The sequence below is a fragment of the Electrophorus electricus genome, chromosome 6 (genome assembly GCF_041902795.1).
Source record: "Electrophorus electricus isolate QZ-2024a chromosome 6, ASM4190279v1, whole genome shotgun sequence".
NCBI lineage: Eukaryota > Metazoa > Chordata > Actinopteri > Gymnotiformes > Gymnotidae > Electrophorus > Electrophorus electricus.
The window spans coordinates 30,215,348-30,234,108 of NC_137502.1; the positions used below are offsets into that span (position 1 = coordinate 30,215,348).

Genomic DNA, 18,761 nt, shown 5'->3' on the forward strand with positions numbered 1-18,761 from the left:
TATCTGCTAAGGCGGAGTCAGGAGACACGGACAGGGAGGGTCAGTGGGACGTGATGACCTCCTACTGAGTCCAGAGGAGCGGTTCCCCACACCTCTGTACCTGCAGGAGCGAATGTCGCCTGAGAGACCTTCCCGTGAACGAACAACTCACAAGGTTCTCAACTCTACTTCTTAAACCACAGAAACGTAGACGATGTCAGTAGTTTGAGAAGATGTCAGAAATAACTTCTGTAAATTCCGGGAGCGTGCAGCGCCTACTGCAGCTGTCTCTGAGAGGAGAATGGATTGCACTTGAACAAACGCTTAAAGCCTTAGACAAGGGAGACCCAGAGGTCTTCCAGTTTGACGAGGTGAGTTTATTTGTTTGCAGCTGTTTTTGTATTGTTTACCCACAGTGCATTTAAGCTGAAATAAACTGTAATGAAAAACGTGCTATTTAAAACACAAGTATATAAGTTAATTGAACCAGTGTAAATTTAGCTTAAACCTACATCAACACAGACCAGTGTGCAAGGTGACATACTTCAGTGTGGAATGCCTCATCTTACAACTGCAGCAAAGACAATTTGCACTTGTGACTGCGCTGAAATGCACGATTCTATTAGAGTTTGTCTGTTTTTCCTTTAAAGGAGTCGGGCTTAAGTGTTATGATGATCGCTGTGCGAGAGAACCGTCTGGCTGCAGTGGAAAGACTGCTGGAGCTGGGGATTAGTGCTGCGGAGAAAGCTAAGGTAAGGCTGCGGAACTCTGGGCTCAGTTAGTGTGAAGACCCACACAAACTCAGTGCTAAGGAAACTTTTCACAGCCCAGCCCACTGAGCCCAAATGCCGTTAATTGGTGGACAACGGGGTGACTTAATGGAAGGAGAGTTTCTGGCAGGAAATTAAAGTGCCCAGTGACTACGTGAATGAGCAGTGGATGTTCTTCAGCGCTTGCCTAAACTAGTGTTTCCAGCATGCATAGTGCTGTTAGACTGGTCTCCAGTGTGCTCCATGGATGGTCATTCCTTACCGATGGTTTTGCTGTCCGCACTCAGGCAGTATGCACTGGAAATTCCCAAATGTCATGTGAAAGTGTTATTGTTTGCCAAAGAGAAACCTGGACTTGCGTTGTACTTTATAGAATGCAGCTAATAAGCTGTTAGTAGTTGATTGTTAGTTAATCGTTGTCATTTTCTGAGCATCTACAACTGTGGCAAAGGCAGGCTTAAAATGGCAGCCAGTGGGCATGGTGTTAATAGTCGAGGAGGTTGACATCAGAGGGCGATAGAACACTAGGAAAAGGTCATTTGCCTACGAGGGTAGGAGAGGTAATGAGAGTGGTGAGTTTTAAAGCTGACCTTTACAGCGGAACGTCTCGGGGATGCTTCTTTTTTGTGTCTGACGCCAAAAAAACCAAACCCTTGAGTCAAAGCCATTACCAAATGCTTTAAAACTGCACAGAGGGAGTCAACCAGCAGATATAACAATTTCCATGTGCTAATATTTTTTTATCATCGCAAAGCATCTTAGCTCTGGTGTTAGTGTGACTTAAATGACCACTTGTGTTTCAGCTCTTTGATCGTGAACCAGGGTGGTTTTTTTTATGCTGCTTTTAAGAGCTTCCACTCGTGAATGCTTCCTGTCTATAGGGAAAATCCATATGTAGACAAATAAGGGTAGTAGGCATGTTGTCCACTCAGTGACTGGAAAATAGCATATAAAAGCATCTGTCACTGCACGAGGGCATAAAACCCAATCCTCTGTGATTAGGGAAGAATAAGGTTCACATATCTGCAGGATGCCTGAGAAGGTTTTCTGCGCAGAATGGGATTTTCAGCATGAATTCAGAAGAGTGCTTGTTAACAGGCAAATGCACATTTCCACATTAAAATGCTTCATATTTAGTTTAGTGCAGTTTTAGTCACGAATGTGGACCATGATTCAGTAACCACAGGCCTCGGTCTCACAGAAAGAACATTTGAAGTGAGGGAAATCAAATTCTTAATAACAGTTTGTCAGTGTTGCTTCAGAAAGATTTTTAACAGCTAATTGAGGTTTAACAGCTAAACTGAGATCTGCTATCCTAGATCAACCCCAGAAAACAATTAGTGGAATTTTATAACATAGAAATCAGGAATTATGTGTCATTAACTTCATTCTGTGTGCTATAAAACGTCTGTTTCCAACTGGATTCTGTCAGCTAAAATTTCTGTCAGCTGAAATGTGCTTCCAACAAACAATATATCTAGCTCTTTTATATTATGTCCCATATTTACCCATGATTGCCTACATTAATAAAGCTCATGGGTACATTCCCAGTTTCATCTGAAGCCTAGAGCAAGCAGCAGCCCTTAGTGAACACCCCAGAGATTTATTTGTACAGAAACAATTCACTTATTTGGATTTTAGCCGTATATATCTAGAGAGAAAGCAGTGTATTAGCTCTGAATTAGGTCCTCTCATTTTGTGGATGTTCTTGTAGTGTAATAAGTCTCTCCCTGCTTTATAAAAGACCTCCAAAACCCCAGTTTGCTGTTGTTGTTTTTTTTCTTCACACTGCCAGCCAATTGGTTCAGAACAGGGTGCTAAACATGTGACCTTGCAGAGGTCAGACTAGCATCAAATGAGAGGCTGAGACTGACTTTCCCTCCCAAAGACAATGAGAAGATCCTCCAAGCACAAACAGCTTGTGGCACAACCAGGGTTCAGACCCACCTCCCATTCGCAAAGCTGAACGCTCCTCTGATTTTACTGGATGGATGCTTCTCCATAACTGCTGGATTTCAGTCTTAAACACTGGTTATTGTTTTTGAGCATACCACTCTAATGGGTAGAATCAATCTCTGTAGGAACTTGGACATAAATGCCATCTGGTACTGCCTGGGTGTTGCCAGGAGTCGTCCTTGCCTGGTCCGGGGTACTTTGGAGCAGGCTGCCATGCCATCTGAGGGACTAACCAGGATAAGCTTCGCCCTCTCAGGAGTCAGGAGGCCACGTGCATCCATGCCAGCACTCTCTGTGGCTTCAGTGGCATGCTGAGACCCACAGGATGAGAAAAACAGAGTTGATATTTTTCTGTTAATGCCTGGCCAGACTCCCTGTTCTCAGTGTGGATAGATACATTTGCAAAAAAGACATCATACTTGCTGGAGTTGGTGAACTTGATGAATTCTCTTTTTTTGCAGAACATTATTTGTGTCTTCAGAAATGAAAGTTTATTTTACTTGACAACACCGTCATAACTGGGCAAATTATCTTTGTTTTCTATATATTGCAATAACCCTAAGAGGTTAAAAGCACCAAGGCACTGGCTGGGAAAGGAAGCTAAATAAGCCAGGTTAAAATGAAGGGTCCCACCTTTTTTGGTGCTAGATTTATCCTGAAGGGGGTTGATGAGGGGGAACTCCCAAGCACAACAAAGATTACATTTTACTGTGTCAGTTGTTTCAGGTGCGCCACAGTCGCCTTTTACAACAGCCCTCCGGCCCACCTCTCATTCACCATCGCTGGTGTCGGCATGGCAATGTCCTTGGAATCCACTCATGGAGATGTCGGGCCCTGCTTAGCCTTCATAAGTGGCTCATATTGCGTCCAGGCCAGCAGTTAATCCGCAGCACCTATTAGCCCAGCTGCTCTGGACCTCTCACAGGAGTTTTGTACGCATATGTATTATGAAGATATTTGGGGTGTTTTCTTTGTGGTTTACCTCACTATGAAGTTACATAAGTGACAGACTAAAATGAAAAATGGAGTCATGCTGAGGAAATAGTCGGAGTGAGACAGACATTAAAAATGAAAGAACGGATAAAATCTCCAAACTATATTAGGCAGCATCTGCGTAGACTAGCCTTTAATAGAGGGGTTTTTAGTAGGTTTTGGTAGGTTTTGGTACAGCTCAAACCTCAATAACAAGGTTAAGGGTATAATACAATTATAATACAATCTTTTACACTCTTAAGTGGTGGTACTGTCATATGGCAAAACCTACTTGGAAAATGTTTTTGAGTTGTAGCTTTTCTGAAGCGGAAGTGTTTGACGTGGCAACGTTTAAACTAGATCAAGAGACAACAAGCGTAACATTAACAAGTGCCTCTGTGAGGGGTGGTTAGCAACCCTCCCTCTTTTATAAGAGTCTCGATGGCCTCGTCGCCCTAGGTCACACCACCGGAATGTCTGTTGTGCATGCAATTGGCTATCTGGATGAGTTGATTGAGTGGAGAAATTAAAGTAAGTCTGCACATTAATCTTTCTAGCATCTACCACAGATCTGGCTATGAAACAAGTTGAATTGCAGCAGATATGTTGATATAAGCATTCCTGTAATATTGCTGTAGTAAGCATTCTGGCCCTCCAACTTCCTCTTCCTGCCTAAGTTGTTCCGCGCAACTTTGAACTGCTTGGAGTTCACTCAGGCAGGAGATTGGGGAGCGAGAGCAAACACAATCACAACCCAGTTATGATTGGCTGTCGGAGACCCGAAGCTCCGCTGACTCTGTGGCCGCGTCCCACAGGATGGCAGGACAGCTCTGCACGTCGCTGCCGCCCACTCCAAAGACGACATCGTAAAGCTCCTGGCAAGAAAAGCAGACCCCAATGCTCCCGGAGGGGTGAGATCACCTCCTTCCATTTGTCATCCTTTATTCCTTTGCACACACACTCTGTTTCTTTGCCCTCTCCCGCAACCTCCCCCTTCTCCACCGCCGCTGTCTCCCGCCCTTTGTCTGGTGGTTTGTCTGTGCGTTGGGGGGAAATGCAGTGCGCTCTTCACTCAGTGCCCCTTCCTTTTATTCCTTGATCCTTTTTGCATCCACTTTCAGGCCTCTCACTTCCAGAAGACCCTTCTCACACAAAAAGACCAAGCAGGACAGGATTCCTGTGGCTTTGAGCCTTTGGCTTTTACACGACAATAAAACCCAGAATGTAACTGAACCCGTTATTAGATATCACCAGAAGGTTTTGGCAGACTTTGCATAGGGTGAGACATACTGTACTTAACGGTAATGGTTACAATCACTCCTATTGTCCCTGGGCATATCATCACAATTATTAGGTTTAAAATTATCCTACTGTGAATAATCCTTTCTAGACAGAATATACAAATGTGACGGGTTGAAACAGACAGAGAGAGAGAGAGAGAGAGAGAGAGAGAGAGAGAGAGAGAGAGAGAGAGAGAGAGAGAGAGAGAGAGAAGGGAGATTGGTGCTGTTGGTCTCTTACGATAGACGGCATTTTGAACAGCTCCGTGGTCTTCATGGGAAACGGCACCTGCATGCAAAACAAGTGGCGGAAAAGTCCCGCCACATCACGCCAAGGCTGAGGGCCATGTTTGCCCCTCCCACAGGCTGCTGCAGGGGGCACTGTAGGCAACACATACTACTGGCAGCACTAACAGTTCTCCGATGAATATGTCTCTTTGTTCTAATTGGAATAAATTATTGTACACTCAGAGGCAACCCCAAGGAGGAATCGATGTCTAATTAAAGGCGTTGATCACGCTGGCCCGTTGATCCATGTTGTCTTTAAACTCCAGCCCAAGGGCCAGTTGCCCCTGCACTACGCCTCGTCCCGGCCCACTGGTTCCCCCAGCACTGTGCAGACCCTGCTCAGACTCTCCAGCAAAGAGGCACGACTTGTTGCAGACAAGGTAAAGGCCGGATCTGTAAGCCACGTGACCTGCCAGTTCCCAGGCTTTCTGTTCCTAGACCTCTTTCTAATTAAAGACATACATGCCCTCCCACACAGTCACTAACAGCTTTTGCGGCTTTCTCTGGTTTAATATGCGCTTGATTCGAAACTATTGAAGTAATAATTTGGGAGGTGTGTTTATTCAAAAGTGTAATGGATTTTCCTAGCGGGAGAAAGTACGGAGAATAAGTCTTTCAGGCCCTCTGCATGACGGACAGGTCGGGTTAATTCATCTAACCATTTTTTGAGAGGCCCAACTCTGAATATGAAATGCACCTTTAGTGCCAACTGCCAAAGTTTCATTGCTCTGTTTAACTTTTAGCTCTCTTCATGGCTGTATGGCTAAGTAATTAGTCAACAGGCATCGTTTGATGACGTATAGGGTTCTGTTGTTGCAAGCTCTTTGGCCTTGGCCCTCTGACATGATCAGATGAACACTTTCATTGTTTTCACTCGGGTTTCTCTCTCTTCTTGTTCGTTTCGCTGCATCCAGGATGGCTGCATTCCGCTGCTCCTGGCTGTTGAGGCTGGGAATGTCGGAATCGTCAAGGAGCTCCTCTCCAGCCAATCAGAGCCACAGCTCCAAGCCCAGAGAGCGGTAAGGGCTGTCACAGAGTGCCCTGCACCCAACTATCAAGTCATTTCATTTTTCCATTCAGATCTGTCTTTCTCGCTTTTCTCTAAATGAAAGAGCACGGGTAATTGTCAGGCCTTATTTTGTAATGAAAGGCGTCTGTGAAATATTGTGGATTTTTTAATTGCTTTTATTGGGTTTCCACCTTGAACACTTTTATGGAGTCATAGTTCTACCAAATTGGGAAAACTTTGCTTTATAGATGAAGTGATCACTCTAAAAAAACAATTTAAGTGATGAAATTTAATTTTTTTTCTCAAGATGTGTTGTAATGGCAGTGTCATTCTGCTTTATTTATTTATTTTCATGCCATTGCACAGCTGAAGCAGTCGATAAACTTGTTTTTAATTATGGTTTATGTGAATGGAACAATGGCGTTAAGCTCAGTGTCATGCGCTAGTTCTCTCCTATGGGAAGCGCACCAGGGTTTTGTTATGAGAATAGCGTGTGGTGCTTTACAGAGTCATATCACCCCTGGCTAGCACTTTATGGTTTCTGTTTGGCTGAGTGTTGAAGTTACCACCCAAGTATGAGAATGTTACCATTTGTACCTCCTTCTCAGTGGATTTTAAGACAGTTCAGTTTTAATGGTAAATGTTTTATGTTCTTCAATTCATAAGAAGCTGAAATACAAAAAATATTGAATATATTTGAATTCTAAAAGCAATGTTTTAATAATAGTCTACTTATTTTTTCTAGCACAAACCTCAAATACCTCATCCAACGCATTAATGTCACAAGTGTTCTGATCATTTTCTTATTCCCTGCAGCCATTTTGAACGTTAATCACAGTGTGATACAATCTTTGCATCCACTTTTGAAGCAAAAGGATAATTTATTGTTATTTATTACATTTTTGCTTGACTTTCTCTGTTTAAGCAATACATTTTTCACCTAGTATTTATTGTGAAAAGAGTCAGCTTAGTGTAACGTGAAAAAATATCCCATCTGAAGTTTCTCATTGGCTGCTTGGGCATAAGGTGATGATGGACATTGAGCTAAATGAACAGATAAGTGTAATACACTATTATTAACAATTAGAAGATCTCAGATTACGTTACTGTCATGTAGTATGTTTTGTGCCACTACTGTTAATCCTAATCCCACGGTTTTACCTCACCGGCGATGCGTCGATGTAACATCACCTTAGTATTACAATACGCAAAATCATCCCATAGGATGCGATAAACAGGTCATTTGGACTGTAACTGTGTTCTGCCTTCAGGGAGTCGGAGACACAGCCCTTCACGTCTGCTGCCGACGTAAGGACGTTGAAATAGCCAAGGTCCTGGTGGAGTTTGGGGCAAACCTTGATTTCCAAAATGTAAGGGGACAAATATGTGACATCAGCTTTATACACCAAGGCTTTGGGAAATTGAATTAATTGCGTTCAGATGCTTGTAGATAAATAAAAACATACATTAGATTTAAAAGCTTACTGCTTATGCTTGAATAGTGAAGTGAGTTGGGATTCTTGAACTGTGCGATGTTGGTTCATTCGTGCAGGGTGAAGGGCAGACCCCTCTTCACATAGCATCCTGGGAAGGGGATGAGACAATGCTGAAGTTGTTCTACCAGAACAAAGCTAACCCCAACATCGTAGACAAGGTGAGAGCAAGGGACATGAGGCAGATAGTCTTCACTGCGCCAGAACCTCATCGAACCATGTCCCATTAAGGTCATTTCTACTCGGCCGTGGGTCATTTATCTGGCACGTGTGTTTAGCGCACAGTCACAGCTGTAGGGAAAATGTCCCTGGAGAAGTTTGAGGTCCCAGGAGGTCTTAAAAAACCTCGGTATAAAGAAAGTCTTCCAGCTGGGGTTTCACAGCCACTAGTGTAAAGATACAGTGTTTCTTTCCATCAGGGAACCCAGCACAGACGTGAACTTCACAGACTATTCCAGTGGTAACACGCAGTAGACCGCCGGACAGTATACGGTCTGGTTTTGTCATGTTCTGTCCCTTTCCTCCAGATGGATAGATCCCCTCTACACATCGCAGCAGAGCGTGGCCATACCAATGTGGTTGAGATCCTCACTGAGAAGTTTAAATCCAACGTGCTGGCAAGAACAAAGGTGATTTGCCCCCTCACACTTTCACGAAGTCACTTGACACTGAACAAACACCTGGCTGCGGTTGTTATGAGGGAATAGTGCCGCGTTGTCATGGGCTGTCTGCCTGCTCTGTCCTGGTGCAGGATGGTAGCACCTTACTGCACATTGCTTCCCAGTGTGGCCACCCAGAGACTGCCCTGGCGTTCCTAAAGAAAGGCGTGCCTCTACACATGCCCAAGAAGGTAGGGCCCCTTCAAAGTCGCGGGGCTGTTTACCGTCGGATCGGTAGCACGGCTGTCCTGATCTCCTTTTATCGCTGGCAGTCAGGTGCTGTGTGCCTGCACGCGGCCGCCAAGCGGGGACACGCGGCTGTGGTGAAGTCGCTGCTCCTGAAGGGGGCGCACGTGGACGCCACCACCAAGGACGGCCTGACGGCGCTCCACGTTGCCGTGCAGCACTGCAAGCCTGCTGTGGTGCAGGTGCTACTGGGATTCGGTGCACAGGTGCAACTCGGAGGGGGGAAGGTAACCGGCTTCTTCTGACACTTCATTGGCTACGTGGGCCTTATTTGATTTATTCCAGGGTGGACTGAGTTCAGTTCTGTTCTGTTCAGTTCAAGGATCGAGTTATATTATTCATACTCGAGTGTAATGAAGCTCGTGCCTCGCAAGTCCCCTGATGGTGTAACAAGCCGGTAATAAGCCTTCATTAAGCAGCAGTTCCATCACTCAGGTGCCCGGTCCTGTGTCCCGTGTGCAGGCTCTGGAGACCCCTCTGCACATAGCAGCCAGGGTGAAGGAAGGAGAGAAGGTGGCCGAGATGCTGCTGAAGAGTGGAGCGGACGTGAACGCAGAGCAGGAGGTCAGGAGAGCCCTTCACACCCTCAGTGGTTCTTATCGTACCTTTTCAGTTCATTCAAATGTCTGCAGCCTGAAGAGTGGATCAGGAGTCACTGGTGTACAGCAAGCACTCTCACAGTCCACTGTCTGTCTCTGGGTCAGAACGGGGAGACGGCGATGCATGTCACCGCACGCCATGGGGGTCTGCAGATGATGAGAGCTCTGATAGAGGAGGGCGCTGACCTCACCTGGAGATCCAAGGTACTCACCCAAACCCGTCTCGAACGAAACGCCGTGCCAGAACACAGGTCCTGTCACTGTAGAGCGACACGCTTTCTTTATGGTAGTAGCCAGTCCAAGGTGATGGACTCAGAAAAGACTTATGAGACTGAGCAAATATAAGTGGCTTTTTCAAAACGTCACAGCTTGGTGAAGAAGTGCTATTTATATTGCATGTAGAGACGGGTGTCTCCTGCCTTGCTAGGATAACTACAGAGCCTATACTCAGAAAATAAAGTGCAGAAATGGTTTAGGGAACAGTGCTTGATGGTGGTATTTTAGTTTTAGTTCTAGTTTTAGTTCTAGATATGGGTACTTGGCTCTTTTTTCAACTAATCAGTCAATCATTCAGTAGATAGAGTTTAGCGTTAATCAGTGTGGGCAATCTACCACACTGACTGAAGGCTTTTGGTTTGTATGCCTGTCTGTTTCTGTACACTCTCAGGCAGGGGAGAACCCGCTCCATGCTGCTGTGCGCCACTGCCACGCCCACATGGTGGAAGCCATCTTAAACTGTCTGACCAATGAGAGGAGCCGAGAGGAGGCGGAGCTCTGTGCCCAACAAGAGAACCAGGTTAGCAAGGCGGAGAATGTGAAAAAGAACAAAGCCATGTTCACCTGCGAATATGCAAAACGGGCCGCGTTGCAAAATGGTGAGAGATGGTGTGGTATCCTCGCAGAACGGCGAGACCGCCTTGCATCTGGCAGCTGAGCTGAGAAAGGACATGCTCCACAGAGATGAAGAGGACGTCCTCATCATCAGGACCCTGATGGAGTATAATGCTGACATCACAGCCGCCACCAGACAGGTGAGTCAGCGAGCTGTACCAGACACATTCAGCCTAGTCATGGGCTGAATAGCTTGTCTAAGGGTTGTGTAATAAAAGGCTAAATAATTGGTCCAACAGCCACAGGGTTTTCCCAACCACCACACCCATCAGAGCGAACCAGGCTTTTTGGTTATCGTGTTTGTGTGTGTTGTCGTGCATTAGCGTGTTTAGCGTGCGTCCCCGTGTCTCTATTACTCCTTAGGCAGGAGAGACTCCGCTCCATTACTGCGCCAGAGTGGGTAACGACGCGGTCCTGCGCGAGATGCTCGCGAGCGTCACCAGCAGCCGCCTGCAGATGGCCATTAACAAGCACGCCAAGGTACTGGCGCACCAGGCCCAAACAGGCGTCTGGGCTGGTCTGACACGCCAGCGTCTGTGTGGTCAGCTGGTTGCCTGTCAGCCTTCTTTGTCTTTAGTGATGGGGGAACCTCTCTGTGTCCGTCTCACTACTTCAGAAGGCTGTCTGTCTGACCAAACTATTTTTCTTGTCATGGATTTGCATATGTGTGCGTACGTGTGTGCGTACGTGTGTGCGTATGTGTGTATGAAACAGAATGGCAGGTCTCCGCTGCTCCTGGCAGCCAAGAGAGGCCACACGGCCGTGGTGCGGGTGCTGCTGGAAAACAGCGCCAGAGTAGACGTCTTTGATGAGGTGAGACAGATAAAGTAGCCCTGGCTGTAGGCTCTGGGTCTGTGTGATCGCCACAGCCGACTGTCTTTGCGGAAAGTCAGCCAGTCTGCTCTTGAGATTTTCTACTAGAAATTTGCGAGTAGTAGCACAATATTATGCGACGTAAGCATTAAGAGGAAGAAGGGCAGCAGATTGCTTTGTATTTTTTTAAATTGCCGTGTCCTCGTGAGAACCCAACGGTCTCGCCCGGGTCAAACTGCATTCTGTAATCCGAATTCAGCGTCACTGGTCACGTGACACCCGCGTTCCCAATCACGTGACGCATCGTGTGGCGTTCCATATGCAGGAAGGCAAAGCCGCACTGCACCTAGCCGCCGAGCAGGGCCACGACGACGTTGCCGACGTCCTCCTGTCCCACAAGGCCTTTGTGAACGCCAAGACCAAGCTGGGCCTCACCCCGCTGCACCTGAGCGCGCAGGCCGGCTCCGCCCATCTGGTGCGGCTGCTGGTGGAGGCCCACCAGGCCAGCGTCGACGCCCTCTCCCTGGTCAGCCTGCTCTCAGCCTCGTCGCATACCAACAACCAGTAATGGAAATTTCGGCTCTTTTTCGTCAAACGTGTTTTATTCCTTCCAGACTAAGCAGACCCCCCTGCACTTAGCCGCTATCAGTGGGCAGCTGGACGTGTGCAGCAGTTTGCTAAACCTCAGTGCTGATGTCACTGCCACGGATATCGTGAGTATTTAACCCCTCCGTTTCGGTCTGCTTGATTCTCGTTAGTCTTTTAATAAGTGTGACTACAGGGAATATGGGTTACTGTATGTGTGCGTTCGTGTGTGTGTGTGCGTTCAGCACGGACAGACCCCTCTGCACCTGGCTGCAGAGAGTGACCACTCTGAGGTGGTCAGGCTCTTCCTGAAGCACCGGCCCGAGCTCGCCACGCTGGCCAGCACCGGCGGAGCCACGTGCACACATATCGCCGCCGCCAAGGGCAGCGTGGCCGTCACCCGCGAACTGCTCAGGTTCACCCAGGGAGGTGCCGCCACGCTGCACAGCAAGGTCAGGAGGGCAAAGGTTACACAGTTCTTCCAGATCAGGTGTTGATTCTGAGCATATCAAGTCAAGCCAAATCCATATAACACCAAGCATCAGGATAAGATTCTGCACATTGAAATTATTCAGAATATAATGTGGGCTGACAGCTTACATTAATTTTTTATATTTTATTGTTTTAAAGAGATTTTGTAACTGCAGGTAAACCTAATACAAGCTTGTACAAGCTTGCGAATGCTAGAAGTTAGATTTGGGTAAACATTCATATAACATTCACTAACTTGGTTTTGAGCTTTTATTCTTGTAGGCATCTTTACAGCAGACAGCTGTTACACACGCTTATTGTAAAGCACCACGAGCTGTCTGTCCATGCAGGCTAATGGGTCATGTCCCCTGCATCTGGCTGCTGGCGGGGGTCACACAGAGGTCACCAAGGTCCTCCTGGATGCAGGCGCTTCAGCCACAGAGGAGGACTCAGTGAGTCTGTAAACACCTCGACACGGGGTCTCACCACGGACGATTCACGCAGCAGTTCTGAATGCACAGATTCGTGCCATGCTTGAGAGCACGCATTATGCGTGGAAACTTCGGCACAGCGTCCCATGGTGGCGTGTCTCCGCAGGACGGAATGACCGCTGTCCACCTGGCTGCCCGGAATGGACACACACACATCCTGGAGGTGCTGAAAGCCAATGTCTCCTTGAAGATCACTAGCTCCAAGGTACCACAGCCAGATGTGTGTATGTGAGCACATTGTGCGTGTGCGTGTGTGTGTGCGTGTGCGTGTGCGTGTGTGTGTGTGTGTGTGTGTGTGTGTGTGTGTGTGTGTGCTCCACTGTGGCTTCTGGGATACGATTTAATCTCATTTTCCTACATCACACACCCATTGGAAACTGGGTCTGTAAACACAGTAGGTATTGAATGGAAAGGAAATTGAATAACTGTGCGTGTCTCTGTGTGTGTGTGTGTGTGTGTGTCTCTGTGTGTGTGTCTCTGTGTGTGTGTCTCTGTGTGTGTGTCTCTGTGTGTGTGTAGACAGGGCTAACAGCTCTACACGTGGCCGCCTGTTTCGGACAAGTGGACTTTGTCAGGGAAATTTTGACCAAGGTGCCAGCAGCTATCCGCAGTGAGCCTCCCACAGGCAGACGCAGCAGCAGAGAGGTTACGCGGAGGCAGCCGCACCCTCCCGAGGTGCCGGCGCTCATTCCCCCACGGCACACGCGCACACACGCATTCATACATGCACACCATGGCTGGCAAAGGCTGGGCCGCATACACAGACCTTTCTGTTTTCTGTTTGGGTTTATCTTTCTGTTGTGTGTGTGTGTGTGTGTGTGTGTGTGTGTGTGTGTGTGTGTGTGTGTGTGGGTGTGTGCAGTCAGGGTACACTCCTTTGCACCTAGCAGCTCGGTCGGGTCATGAGAATGTGGTGCGTTTGCTGCTCAACTCTCCAGGAGTCCAGGCTGATGCTCAGACAAACTCTGAGGCAATATTCCCCAAACCATTTCCTTACACACACACTCACCTACACACAGACCTATACCCATTTTTGTTCATTATCAATTCAAGTAAAAACATATATGAAAGAAAAGAATCCTTTAATTTGTGATAAAAATCTAAACCGCAAGATAGTATTTCTTTGTGTATATTGAGATATATCTTTGGGGCAATAGAAACTACTGAAAATGTCTGGCTCCTGCACGATCACCTTTAAAACTGAAACAGAACCTATAATATATAAAAATAAAATCTGTTCCATCTTGTTGTAAACACTCTGGATAAGTGCACCTGCTAAATGAATAAATGCACATGAATGAGTCAGATGGTCACATGATTTCACGGAACATAATGGCGTGGAATGTGCGTGCGTCTCCAGGGCATGACCCCTCTGCACCTGGCCGCCCAGAGCGGCCACGCAGCCGTTGTGGGCCTCCTGCTCAGTAAGTCATCCTCCCTGCTAAGCCTGCGGGACCGGCACGGGCGCACGTGCCTGCACCTGGCCTCTGCCCATGGCCACGTCGCCACGGTGAGGACCCTGCTGGGCCAGGGTGCTGACATCCACCACACGGACCAGGTGAGACAGGCACCGCCACTGTGGCGTATGCCCTCGGGCCTCTTGTAATCTCCCCACACATGACTTTAAGAGCAGTGGAGCTGATATATTCACAGCAAAATATTTATTTATTCCCATTGATCAGTTATCGCATTTGCTAGCAAACTCTATGGTTGTTAAGGTATTTGGTGATGAAGGCCAATGGCATGTAAATCTCAGATGTCTTGCAATGTGGTGTGTAGCCTGGGTTAACACGTCCCTCTGTTGTCCTGCGGCGTGGTGTGTAGCCTGGGTTAACACGTCCCTCTGTTGTCCTGCGGCGTGGTGTGTAGCCTGGGTTAACACGTCCCTCTGTTGTCCTGCGCCGTGGTGTGTAGCCTGGGTTAACACGTCCCTCTGTTGTCCTGCGGCGTGGTGTGTAGCCTGGGTTAACACGTCCCTCTGTTGTCCTGCGCCGTGGTGTGTAGCCTGGGTTAACACGTCCCTCTGTTGTCCTGCGCCGTGGTGTGTAGCCTGGGTTAACACGTCCCTCTGTTGTCCTGCGCCGTGGTGTGTAGCCTGGGTTAACACGTCCCTCTGTTGTCCTGCGCCGTGGTGTGTAGCCTGGGTTAACACGTCCCTCTGTTGTCCTGCGCCGTGGTGTGTAGCCTGGGTTAACACGTCCCTCTGTTGTCCTGCGCCGTGGTGTGTAGCCTGGGTTAACACGTCCCTCTGTTGTCCTGCGCCGTGGTGTGTAGCCTGGGTTAACACGTCCCTCTGTTGTCCTGCGGCGTGGTGTGTAGCCTGGGTTAACACGTCCCTCTGTGCCAGAGCGGCTGGAGTGCCCTTCACTACGCATCTAAGGCCGGCTGCCTGGCAGTGGTACGCTTCCTGGTGGAGAGCGGCGCATCCACACGGGCCGAGTGCCAAGCCGGCCGCACGCCGCTGCAGTACGCGGCCGAGGAGAACCACCAGGCCACCGTCGGCTTCCTGCTCCGCCGCCATGACAACAACACGCTACGTCTGCTCGAGGATAGGAAGGTGAGGTCCACGTCGTCAACATGACTCTCACACCTCGCCGCATTTTTTCTCCACTTCTGTTCTTGTGCAGTCCATGTGCAACTGGTGTTAGTGACTTACTAAGTCTACGGTCCAGACCTTACACTCGTCTTGACTTACTATGCCCAGTAGAGGGCAGTATTGTACAATTCTTAATAGTCCTTTCATCTTCGAGAAAAACTGCTGGTTTCTCGGACATTGCTCTCTTTCCTTGTGTTTGACAAAATGTTTTACAATAACTGAGTTTATTTCTTGGACTGGTGGCAGAATTGAATGGCGTATAGCATTCTCCCACCTCAGAGTGAGTCCGTCTGTACCACTGAGTGTTGGCCAGAGCATGTTGTGAGCAGCGTTATGATGGGGTAAATCCACGGCTAGCATTTAGGTCACCTTTGCTCACCTGGGGACCTATGAATGCCCTCTTCACCTGCAGTCCCTCACACTCTCTGAGAAGGTGTGCCAACACTGGGCTTGGTTAAGAAGGCCATGTGGAGTTGTCATTTTAATCGATAGTGTGCTTTGCAACTTCTGTTTACTTAATTAATTGTGTGGATTTGCACTGTATCACCGTCACATAGATTGTGTTTAGATTGTGTAGACGCTATTGCTGTCATGTAGATTTGTGTTTAGTGCAGATTGTGTCTGTATTTTGTGTTTAGCCTCCAAATGTAATATGTGATTTTAAAGGTAAGAACTGTACCAGTGGGCTGGTCTGTTATTATTACCCACATTTCTGAAGCGTTTCACTACTATCTTTGTTCCTAAATATATAGAGCCACTATGTACAAATATGCATTTGCCATGCTCTGTTTTGAACCTTATAGCTAAGTTGTTGTGTACCTGTTGTCCTTGAAAGGTTTTGTAAATGAGAAGGGAATCCTGTAGGCTTGGGGTCAACCCTGCTATGGCTTGCATGCGGCCTTCCTGCGTGAGACAAGGCCTCCCAAAGCAGAAGATGTAGGGAAGGGTCAGATCTTGTTCCACGTTGGCAGACGTTTGTGTGTGTTACATCTATCGCCTGCAGTTTGTGTTCGACCTGATGGTTTGTGGGAGGCTGAACGCCAACACGGCCCTGGAGGAGCTGGCGCTCCACTCGCCGGCGCCCCTCACCACAGCCGTGCGCCTCTCCCGCGCCCTCGCCCTGGCTGCCCTGAGGGAGAAGGAACGCTCCGTCGACCTGCAAGCCGCCGCCCGCCACTGCGAGGCCGTGGCCTCCGACCTCCTGACCCTGACCTCCTCGGTCGAGGGCAGGGGCGCGGGGCTGGTGCTCCGGGCCGTGGACCACCGAGGGGCCAGCGTGCTGGACTGCCTGATCGAGGGGAGGCAGAAGGGTGTGGTGGCCCACCCGGCCGTGCAGAAGTACCTGACGGAGGTGTGGCACGGCGGCCTGCAGTGGGACTCCTGGAGGTCCTCGCTGCTGTTCTTTAGCCTGCTGCTGTGCCCACCTGTGTGGCTGGCCCTCTCTCTGCCGCTCAAGCACAGGTACACCCCAGTCAGCACGCACACGTCACGTGTCGCCGCCATTTGCTCTGTTTGAATAAACCGCCAGGTTTCAGACCACATCCTACTGGTCAGAACAGTTCTGTATGTATGCTCTCTGCACAGGTTCAGCGCCGTTCCCATAGTGAAGTTCATGAGTCACCTGGTGTCCCATGTCTTCCTCCTGACCCTCTTTATCCTAACCATCGTCTACCCGCCCGTGTGCCCTCTGTCCGAGGGCCGGCTGCTCCCCTGCTGGTGCGAGTGGCTCCTACTGGCCTGGTTGTGTGGAATGCTGGTGTCGGAGCTCAGTCACCCCGGTGAGCGGGCAGGGCTGGCCTGGATCAGGCTCCTGCTCCTGGGTTTCTCTGCCGCCGCTCTCCTCTGCCACCTGCTGGCCGTGGCAATCCAGCAGTGGCCCCTGAGCTCCGCGCACTTCCTGTTCGCCCGCAACGTCCTGTTGGCCGTGGCCATGACGCTGGGCTTCGTCCAGCTCTTGGAGTTCCTCACCTTTCACCACCTGTTTGGACCGTGGGCCATCATCATCAGGGACCTGATGAAGGACTTGTGCCGCTTCGCCGTCATCCTGCTGCTCTTCCACACGGCCTTCTCGCTGAGCCTCGCCGCCATATGCCAGCCCGTGTATCCGGCGGGCGGGGATGGGAACACCACCGAGGGGGCGGGGCCTAGCGAGGGCAAGGAGCTCACCCCCCTGGACGTCTCGATTCTGCTCTTCTATGCCCTGTTTGGCCTCACCGAGCAGGAGGACATCCCAGCCCTGGAGCGCTCGCCTGCTGCAGCCACCGCCCTGGCGCACCTGGCATTCGGCGTCTACCTGGTTGTCACGGTGATTGTGCTGGTCAACCTCCTCATCGCCATGATGAGCGACACATACCAGCGCATCCAAGCGCAGTCAGACACCGAGTGGAAGTTCGGCCGCGCCGTCCTCATCAGGGACATGAGCCGCAAGTCCGGCACGCCTGCACCTTTCAATCTTCTCACCAGCCTCTTCTCGCACATCAAGGTTCTCTGCAAACACAGAGGTACAAGCTGACCCTTTTTTTGACTTCAATATTGATGAAACCCTGTGCTCTATAGCACACATGACCTGTGCATTTAACTTCATTGCGTGTTCAACTCACGATGGCCTCCACAGGGAAGCTGTGCTCGTCCAAGGGCCAGGATCTGATGGGGGAGGAAGAGGAAGCAGGAGGGGCAGCTGACGCCGGCTCTCTGGACGCATCGGCCCACGCCTCCGTCAGCTGGCTGCGAGGGAACAGGAGAACCCAGATCCTCCCCGAGGGCGAGTACCCACGCTCGGCTTGCGGGAAAAAAACAAACAAACGAACGAACGAGCGATGTCATTTACTGTGCTGACGACGTGGCTCTGTCCTGCGTATGTCGTGCAGGGGTGCCCATGGCGATGCCCAGCCTTGGAGGGCAGGTGCAAGTGGAGAGTGTGACAGACTGGGCGGTGGTGGTGCAACGCTTCCTGGCTCTACGCGGCCAAAAGGACAGAGTGGCACCAGACATTGGCAGCTATGCAGACCCGCTTCCCCATCCGTGAAAGAACCAGCCTGCTACCAACACCACCTTTAACCTGACCACGGCCGTCTAGGACTATCGTGTTGTCACTGTGTTTCCAATCCGCGTTTCCTTTAGTGTCTTTACATGCTCTATGTAATCCTTATATTTACAAGCCTGTTCCTGGAGAAGCTCTATGTCTCATCTATATCAATTGTGTCCATGTCCAACTGTATAGATGTACTGTAGATGCTTTTTAAGGGAAATAAATGAATGCCACTGCCTTTAATACTCTGAAATATTAATTACAGTATTATTTAACGTACATTTTTTTAAATGAAACTGGAAGAATACTGAGTAATATTTGGAGCTGCTGAAATCTGCTGTACTATTATGATGTCAGTGTGATATCTTTCAGTGACCTTGTTTGTCCTCTCTTCCGTTTCATTTCTCTTGAGTTGGTGTCCCTAAAAATAACTAATAGACTACCTTTTGGGATCACTAAATCTGAAATGCCATAATTATGTAACTTTTTTGTGACAAGGTCCTTACTGTGGGGATCTTTTACTTTCTTTCATAGTTTTTCTTAAAACTGAAAACTTTCGTTTGATATATGTAACAACATGGGAATGACCTGTGCATTATTTAATTCACTTGTTTCCCCGCTCAGGTTTAACCTTG

At 48.9% G+C, this 18,761-nt stretch overlaps 1 protein-coding gene across 1 annotated transcript; it reads left to right on the forward strand.

Moving 5' to 3' along the window:
* The first annotated feature begins 11 nt into the window (after window positions 1–11).
* Window positions 12–18,369, forward strand: trpn1 (transient receptor potential cation channel, subfamily N, member 1). The gene is made up of 29 exons (XM_035524928.2): window positions 12–350; window positions 630–731; window positions 4,493–4,588; window positions 5,512–5,625; window positions 6,160–6,264; window positions 7,526–7,624; window positions 7,807–7,908; window positions 8,275–8,376; window positions 8,499–8,597; window positions 8,679–8,879; window positions 9,115–9,216; window positions 9,357–9,455; window positions 9,919–10,047; window positions 10,154–10,282; window positions 10,506–10,622; window positions 10,857–10,955; window positions 11,281–11,481; window positions 11,570–11,668; window positions 11,786–11,992; window positions 12,362–12,463; window positions 12,609–12,707; window positions 13,022–13,177; window positions 13,365–13,472; window positions 13,863–14,060; window positions 14,850–15,059; window positions 16,102–16,559; window positions 16,683–17,599; window positions 17,713–17,859; window positions 17,966–18,369. The coding sequence occupies exons 1-29, from the start codon at window positions 213–215 to the stop codon at window positions 18,121–18,123; spliced, it is 4,893 nt and encodes a 1,630-aa protein (XP_035380821.1). The 5' UTR covers window positions 12–212; the 3' UTR covers window positions 18,124–18,369.
* The last annotated feature ends 392 nt before the right edge of the window (window positions 18,370–18,761 follow it).

Coding starts and splice junctions, on each gene's coding strand:
- trpn1 (XM_035524928.2), top strand. CDS start 213: ATGTCAGAAATAACTTCTGTAAATTCCGGGAGCGTGCAGCGCCTACTG. Junction 13,178..13,364: donor GGCAGCCGCACCCTCCCGAG/GTGCCGGCGCTC, acceptor GGGTGTGTGCAG/TCAGGGTACACTCCTTTGCA. Junction 16,560..16,682: donor TCTCTGCCGCTCAAGCACAG/GTACACCCCAGT, acceptor CTCTCTGCACAG/GTTCAGCGCCGTTCCCATAG.